At 33.8% G+C, this 8,969-nt stretch overlaps 1 protein-coding gene across 1 annotated transcript; it reads left to right on the top strand.

Moving 5' to 3' along the window:
• The first annotated feature begins 1,316 nt into the window (after positions 1 to 1,316).
• LOC144551329 (uncharacterized) lies at positions 1,317 to 3,107 on the top strand. The gene has a single exon (XM_078299263.1). It carries the CDS (start codon positions 1,585 to 1,587, stop codon positions 2,710 to 2,712), a length of 1,128 nt encoding a protein of 375 aa, XP_078155389.1. The 5' UTR covers positions 1,317 to 1,584; the 3' UTR covers positions 2,713 to 3,107.
• Positions 3,108 to 8,969: the final 5,862 nt, after the last annotated feature.

Here is an 8,969-nt window from a genome sequence, read left to right as displayed (position 1 = left end):
ATATCGTTAAATCTCAATTCCATTTCATATAAACTGCTATCCGGCTCATGAGAATTAAATCCATTTAGCTTCAAATTTCATTCATAATTTCCGTGAAAATTGGAACATCTGAACATGGTCAGCCGAATGTTTATATATGTAAAGAGAATGAACAGGGTATTCACCTTTTATTTTGCTTTTTTGTTTGACTTAATTAGTTAATTGTATTGTTTTCCTTTGAAAGCGACTGATTTTAGTTGCACCTAATTTTTTCTTTTCTTCGCTCACTCTCCACTGCAGCCGCTGCTCAGCCAGGAGCGGACCCACAGTTCCAGTGGGAGCAACTGTCCTCCCTCAATTTTGAATTTTAACAGGGTCTTTTTTTTTTTGCCTCTCTCTGGATATTTAATTTGTAATTTGAATTAAATTTATGATTAAAATTAAAATAAATTTCTTAATTTATCATTGATAATTATAATTATAGGTTAGAAAATCACAAATTACAAGTCAGAATATTATAAAATATTAGTTGAAGCATTTTTTTTTATGGAGCATCTAATTATTTAATGGGTTTAAATCCGATTAGTTATTTAGATCAGATTCAATATTTTTTTGCCCCTCCTGACGAAAATCCTGAGTCCGCCCCTTTGCTCAGCTCACACCTTTCGCTGTCGCTGCTCTGCCTGCTCATTCCTCCAATGCTCACACTGCTCTACCCCGGCCTTTTTCCTGCACTGCTCCAACGGTCACTTCTTCAAACTTTTGAATATTTTTTATTTGCTGATTAAATGGTCGTTCTATTCTGATTGAATTAGAATTGTAGGTCAAACAAGTTAAATAACCAAACAGCAAAAATAATTTATATTATGATATATATCAGGAGTGAAATCTGATACTGTCAAATGGGAGTCAAATACAGCAATTGCAATAATATTCGGTTTACGTTTTCTGTAACCGATGAAATTTACCAGTTTGGAGGATCTAAATAACGACCTTTACGGCTTTACAACAGCATTCGTTTTCACAAGAGTGAGTATATACCGATCGGGACATAAATTTGTGTTGTGTGGTGACCGCTTGTTTACTACGGTAATACTTGGACAAGAGACCTTTGAGTAAGTGAGATGCTGCATCTTGCATCGAACAGAATAACTAAAATGCAGTGAATAAACCATTTTTAAATTTTAAAGTGAGAAGTAGATGGCACAAAGGCTAAAATTGTACAGTGAAAGAGAGAATTGGTGAATTGGTGGACTTTGGGTCCCACTGGACCGTAGAGAAAAGGTTCTCCCAGGCCTCTCCTACAAATACCCACACAACCCTTCGTGAACCATAACACAACACACATTCCAATTCTCAGAGAGAAAGGAGAGTACCAAAAATTCTCTATCTCAACCTCTTTTACCAACCCACCTCTCTTGTCACTCTAGAACAGGTTGTACTCCACAGTTTAACAGGGTTCCATCTCTGAATAACTGTGATTAAAACGAACTCCACTCAATCTGTGCAACCAGCTGTTCGACGAATTACACAATCCAAAGCATAGTCAAAACAGGATACAACCTATCTCAACTTTCTTTCTTCTATCTCAGTGAGAAAATTAAGATGCCTGCTCTGAGCCAAGTTGACATATGGGCCGTCATCCAATCAGAATTCGATACGTCTTCGCCGAAAATCAGCAAAGAACTCCTGCCACCTTATGTGCATCCGCTTGTCAGGCGGTCATCTCAACTGATGAGCCAGAAAAGCCTCGAGATTTGCACCGAGAATCTCGGGTCCGAAACAGGGGCAGAGTACTCATCTGATGAATCCAACTTCTTCTCATCTGACGACGAGTTGGATGAATCTGAATTCACATTGACTAACAATGACAGCAAGATGGGCAATTGTGCGGTGGAGAGCAAGGACTTGATGACAGTGAATTACCATGGTTGTGGTGGAAGCAGCGGTGTAAGAACATTCCCGCCACCTCTTCCATCAATTGCCAGGCGTGACGGACGGCCCTGTGTGCACATGCAGCCACATCGCCAGGATGGCCGTCTGGTTGTACAGGCGGTGCCTGTGCGGTCCAAGACATACCTTCATGCTAACCGACTCGACGGCCGTCTTCGCCTGTCCTTCATTGATTGTGCCTCCCGCGCAACTACTACAGAAACCACCGATAAACAGAAGGTGTTACCAGTCATCAAGAAGGAAGTTGAAAAGCAAATTTCACTAGAAGAGGTGGAGAAGGCAGTAATTGAAGAGGAAGAACTAGGTGCTGGTGAAGGAGAAGAGGAATCATTTTTGGAGGAAGAAGAAGAAGAGGAGGAGGTAGAAGTAGTAGAGAGGCGTACTGTCATTGAAGTAAAAGTCGGGAGCACGCAAAATGTGCGCGTGCACCGGTCTTCATTGGTTATCAACAAGTTCCTCGGATGTACGCCAGATGCTGTACTGGCAACTGAAACAGCATCTTTGTCACCTCCAATGCGGCCGCCATCGCCTCCAAAGAGAGCAGCAGCATCCACTGCTGCGACTTCTGCAGCTGCTGCAGTGGTAGCAGCCGCTTCCTCATCAGTAACCACTGACAAAGAGATGGCATATGGGTTGTATGGGTACAATGGTGGGGACACAAAGCTGCTTTTCACATCTCGCCGGAGGGATAAGGAGGAGTTGCTAAGTAGTGTGCGCCGCTGCAGGGAACTGCGACGACCTCTGTTTATCTGGGAGCCATGTTGCGTCGCCACCTCTTAATTCCTGATTATATATAATCGATGTTTAATTATCTGCTTCTTTGTCTATATCTCTCTATTTATCCAACCATATTCCTACTAGGAGCGACATTTATCTTCTTGGGCTACTCGGTAGTAAGTTAGATCTTGGTATTGTTTCTGGAAAAATAATTGATCATTGATGAATCCATGGAGACTGACAAAGGCCACTGAGAGGTTTTGATGACGCAATCAAGGATCTATGCATTTATGCATTTTTTTTAGGTTGTGTTGTTTCTTTGGGTGCTTTTTTCTTAGTGGTGGCTTTGTAATTTGGTCTTTGTATAAGTTATTAATTCATGTGATGGATTGACTTGTGTTTAACGATTTCAACTGATATATTTCTTAATTATGGTTTGAGATTAAGATTGTTATTAAGCTTATGTTCCTTTGTCTCCTGTTCTAATTGCTTTTATTTACTCCTGGATAAGATGATTTTTCAATAGTATATCCATTGATTAATTAGTAATTTTTTTTTTATAAATTCTCAATTTTTGTAATCCAAAACTGGACACAAATAATTAAAAGGTTTGAAGGAAAATAGAAATTGGGACACTCCTTTTATCATGGCCAAGTTTGTTTCTAATGAATATAGGTCATAATATTCAAGCTTATAAACTTATAAATTCAAGCTAGGAAAAATGAGTTCAATCCACTACAAATACACTAATTAAAGAACTGTAAACATTGATTATTAAATAAATGCATGACTAATCAGAATATGATAAATATTTTTCTTTTTCTTTTTGGTTCCAATAAGGCAATAAGGAACATAACGGGGACAGATTCTGTCTTTTGAGATTCGGTGAAGAAACGAACATTTCGCTTTGCTTCATAAAATTGAATGAGAATCTTGTCATTTAACATCTTAGTGGGCCTCACAATTATTTTTCACAGGCCCTGATCCCACCTGTCACAAGAGATGCCCCTCCTCTTCTCTCTCATTTAATATGCAAGTCTATGTTTTAGTTTTACACCGTTCTCTTTAATTAGTTTTATTTTTAACGCTTGATTATCTAATTTGACTTTACTAAATATTAAAACTGTAGTTATTGAAACTAAACCAGTTTCCCTGTTTTAGATTCCAATAATCTCAAGTTGTTTCGGTCCGAAGATATTTGCAAATTATAATATTACAAATCCATCCAGTTCTCGCTCCTTCAAATTTCACCCAAATGGTTTTTGCTAATTTCTTAAAAAGAATAGCCAATTTGCAATAGTTAAGTGTGTATATTTGAAGTGATTATTCAGATAATGAGTGTGAAAAATGTGAGGCTTCAGAAATTAATTAACTAAGATAGTCCAGTATGTGCCAAAAAAAAATTCAATATAATAATGAGTCCAGTATGGCTTGAGAAATGAGAGGCTTGAGAAAGAATTTCAATATAATAATCAGATCAACGGTTGTGTTTAATTAAGATAGTCCAGTATGTGCCAAAAAAAATTGGTCCGAAGCCGTATTAACAGCTACATATTTGATTAATAGAACTCCAAATTTAATTTTATAAAATAAATCACCATTAAATTAAAACTTTCGATAATAAATTCACGAGTGTAGATCATTTAACGTATTTTTGTACATATTTTGTACATATTCAAAACAAACATAGAGATAAATTAGATAAGTATGCAATTAAATGCAAATTTTTAGAATATTCATCCTAAAAAAAAGATACTAATGTTATGACCATTAATCTTCAACAAAGCGAAAATAAAAAAAGTAGAAAGTGCAAGTTGTTTGAAACTACCTCGATCACAACTAACAATCTTTGAACAAGTGATAGATAATGAGATAGATACCGAAGAACCTCAAAATGATGAGATTGAATGTCAAGGTAATGAGATTGAAGAACACGGTAATGGCTCAAGCAAAAAAACAAAAAAAACAAGACCAAGGTAATGAGATTGAAGGTCAAATGGTCAATGTAATATTTTTCAAGCTCAAGATGGCACTATATACAAATTCAAACACGCTACAAACATCAATACGTTCCATTAAACCCCCTCAAAGATTGAATGATTTTGTTAACTATCATATAATTAAGCACCTGTTCAATTCAAAATCATTTATCGGATCATAATACCACATCTAACTTTTGTGCATTTCTAAGTTCTTTATCAAAATAAAAAAAAAGAACAATTTAATCATCAAGAGGTAAATGAAAACCCATTATGGAAAAAAGTAAGGCATAAGAATTTAAAGATCTTGAAAAAAATATAATGATGGTTTAATTAAGCGATATGTTGGAATTGAAGACAATATTGAATCGCATACCTTTTGGCTTTTGCCATCGGTAGCAAATGCAAACCGATAGCGTTGAATACTTTTCCCATCGGCTTCAAGGTCAAACGATGCCATTTGACTCTTTTGCTATCGGTAGAAAATAAGCACCGATGGTGCTTTGATTATTTTGATTTTAATCAAAGTTGCAGCCACAACTCGTGTGAGCCACTTCGTGAAAAATTGAAGCTACTAATCTGTCTCTCTGTCTCTCTACTGCCTCTTCGTTGAGTCTTTCTAAGTTTTACTTTCTTTTTATTGAAATTTATAAGAGAATGTGTGAGAGAGTGTTATTGAGTTTGATGATCTTATGTATTTGTAAGACTCTTTAATTTAGTGGATTTGTACTGTATGCTCCGTGATTTTTTTCTAAAAGAATTTTCACGTAAAATCTTGTGTCTTCTCTTATTTCTTGCACTTGCTTGCTTGTTATCTTGGTTTCTTGTATGATTCTATTTTTTTCTCCATCCTATCTTAATTTTGCCGAACACGATATAAGGTTAGTTTGGTAGTAAAATAATTTACACAAATTTAAAGTATAGATTCTAAAGAGATTTTTGCACCGGTTGCAAAAATAAGTACCATAAGAATATTATTGTTTGTTGCGACGAACTAAAATTGGAATTTATATCAAATTAATTTTAAAAATGTTTTCTTATGAGGGATATTAGGAGAGGAAATATACATGAATGTACAACCGGAGTATAGAAATGAAAATAACAAAAGTATGGTATGTAAATTACACAACTCAATTTATAGTCTCAAACAATCATCCCGCCATAGTATGTTAAACTCAGTTATGCTTTTTTAGAATTTGATTTTACCAAAAGCTCGGCAGATTCATTCATGTTTATTAAAATAAATAAAAACTCGACTATACGATTGTGTTAATATATGTAAATGATTTAGTTGTTACTAGTGTTTGGATAATACCCCAGAAGGGCAGTCTGTGTCTGGTCCGCCTATGCCTGCTGTCCGGGGTATCCGTGCCCTAGCCCGGGCATAGGCGGGTAAACGGATATGACGGGTACGGATGTTAAATGGGCCGGATCCGGTTTTTCGGGAAAAAACCCGGACATACCCGGACCAAAATGTACCTGTGCCTGCCATACCCGTACCCTTAGTGCCCGTGCCCGTGATACTCTTTTTTTATTTTTTATTTTAAATTCAAAATTTAAACCAAATTTCCCCCCAATTCTCCATATACAATTTTTTTAATAAATATGTTCAATATGTAAACAAATAAACATATATTATATGTATAGAGATGGACTACGGTGAGTTGCGAAGTAAAATGCGTTTCTACTTCACGCCGTATTTTTATTTTGAAAGTCCAAACGACCGATCCGAACCGTTAGATATTTAATCCATATTGAAATGTGCTTGGAGACCACATTTTTACATTTTTTGGAATTTTTTTACTATTTATTAAGCATTTTTGAAAATTGTTGTTTTGCTGTAAACAGTAAAAAACAGTAAAATTTTCTTGACCATCAGATCAGCGACTTTCAAAATTGCTTAATAAATAGTAAAAAAATTCCAAAAAATATAAAATTTGGTCTCCGAGTACATTTCAATATGGAGAACAAGATGAACGGTTCGGATCGACGTTTTGAACTTTAAAATTGCAAAATGTGAGCGTGAAGTAAAATAGTCGCTTTACTTCACAACTCACCGTAGCCCACCTCATATGTATATATTTATACATATATTATACATGTATTATATTATATATACATATACAATTTTTTTTCTCTTTATTGCATTCATTAGAAAAAAAAAGGGCACAGGCTTATATGTATTATAATTTTTTCAAAATGCTAATGACTTAATTCAAAATGCAATTTTTCTTGTGACTGCACATTTGTATATATATGTATATGAGTATATCCAAGGAAATCTTCATGTATGATTACAAATAAATATATTCCTTCAAATCTTAAGCTAAACTTCAAGCTTTATATTTATTTCATACATAAAAGTTATTATAATTAGTGTATAATTATATGAAGTTTAACATCATTTTTCTTGATGCCAGCATGGAGTTAAAATAAAAAATATAATTTAGTGTCTAATTAATTTATTAATAAAAGTTGTCATTTTAGTTTAAACTTGACTAATCTGAGTTTCTAATGGGTTTGATATATTTTAATAAAATATCGAACAAAGATGATTTAATTAGAAGGTTAAATATGATATTATGAATTTTAAAGAAAAACATATAAAAATATTTTAAGAAGGTTAAATATGTATATGTATATATATATATATATGTATATCAAATGCAGCGCATGCGGCATTTGATCTCTGCTGGTAAATTAGCAAATATAGATTGATACAGGGACTAAACTACAAAAGTGATTGCACCAGCATGTAGAGTATTCAAAAATACACAGAATTGATATAAATTTTAACTTATTTGAATTTTTCTACAGCTAGTTATGAATTTGAATTTTAACTTATTTGAATTTTTCTACAGTTAGTTATGAATTTTCAAAGTTTAATTTTCGAAAAAACTTTAAACAGCCATAACTTTGGCTAGGAAAGTCGGATTTACGCGTATGAGCACTTTTCGGAAAGGGCAGGACGAGATGGATTCGATTTTGCCCGGGTGATACATCAGGCATCGTCACAACGGAAGAATCAGAATTTTAAAAACACATCGTTTAGTGCCTCAAAAATTCAGTTTAAGTTTTCGTTCAACGGTAGGCATACAACGATCAGTATTTTCAAAGTGACTTAATAAATAGTAAACAAAATTAGAAAAATATAAAATTTTGTCTCTAAGCACATTTCAATATAGAGATCACATCTAACGGTTCAAATCGACTTTTTGAATTTTGAAAATGAAAAAATGACTTATAAGCATATACCCTCATATGCTTATGTAAGTAGAGTAGCCAACCTCTATATTATATATACATGTACATATACGGTTCAGATCAACTTTTAAAATAATTAATTTAAATAACATTATTTTAAAATAATTAGTCATTTTGATTTATATTTAAAGTAATTGATTTAAGCAACATTTTTTTTAAATAATTAGTAATTTTGATTTATAAAATATATTATCAATTTAAAATGTAAACTAAAAATTTCAAGATGTAAGTAAATTATGAAACTATATAATTAGAATCAGAATTTGAAAATAAAATAAAATGACTCGTGTAAAGAAATAAATAAATACATTTGTACTTAGCCGAATAAACATATAAATTTTCGCAAGAATAATTTTTATATATAAGTTACAAATTATTTTATTTACTTAGGAATTATAAAGATGTGACTTGATAATTTTATGTATACACACACACACACACACACTATTTGATATTGAACTATTCATATTTTAAAAGTCGAATTATAAACACGTAATAATATTCATACGACAACGTAAAAAAAAACAGAAAAAAAACCCGAACCGGACCGCCCCCCTACCCGGACCGCTCTGCCCCTCAAGGGTACAACGGGCACGGATATAAGACGGACAGGGCACGGTTTTTGAAAAAAAAATCGTGATGCCCAGCCCGTGGTACCCGTCTACCCGTGCTCGTGCCCGGATTTTCCCGACCCGCGCGGCCCCTACCCGACAGCATAACACTAGTTGTTACCGGAAGCAATGAAGGTGATATTAAGCTAATTACACATCACTTGAAAGTCGAATTTTGACATTAAAGACTTGGGACAACTTAAGTACTATTTAGAAATTGAATTAGCTTATTTAACTAAAGGTTTGTTCATTTTACAAAGAAAATATACAATAGATTTATTTTTAAAAAAATTAGGAGCTAAACTATGTAACATTCCAATAAAAATTAATAAAAGAACAAATCTCGAGGATATTGAAACCTTAAAAAATGTTGGTCAATTTCAAAGACTTTAACTGTCACTAGACTTCGATATTGCTTCCGCGGTTAGTTTAGTAAGTCAATTCATGTATGCTCCTCGCACAAGTC

This window comes from Carex rostrata, chromosome 3 (genome assembly GCF_964058835.1).
Source record: "Carex rostrata chromosome 3, lpCarRost1.2, whole genome shotgun sequence".
In the NCBI taxonomy this organism is placed as follows: domain Eukaryota; kingdom Viridiplantae; phylum Streptophyta; class Magnoliopsida; order Poales; family Cyperaceae; genus Carex; species Carex rostrata.
Note: the sequence above shows the minus strand (reverse complement) of the source record. Positions and strands in the feature narration are given on the sequence as shown.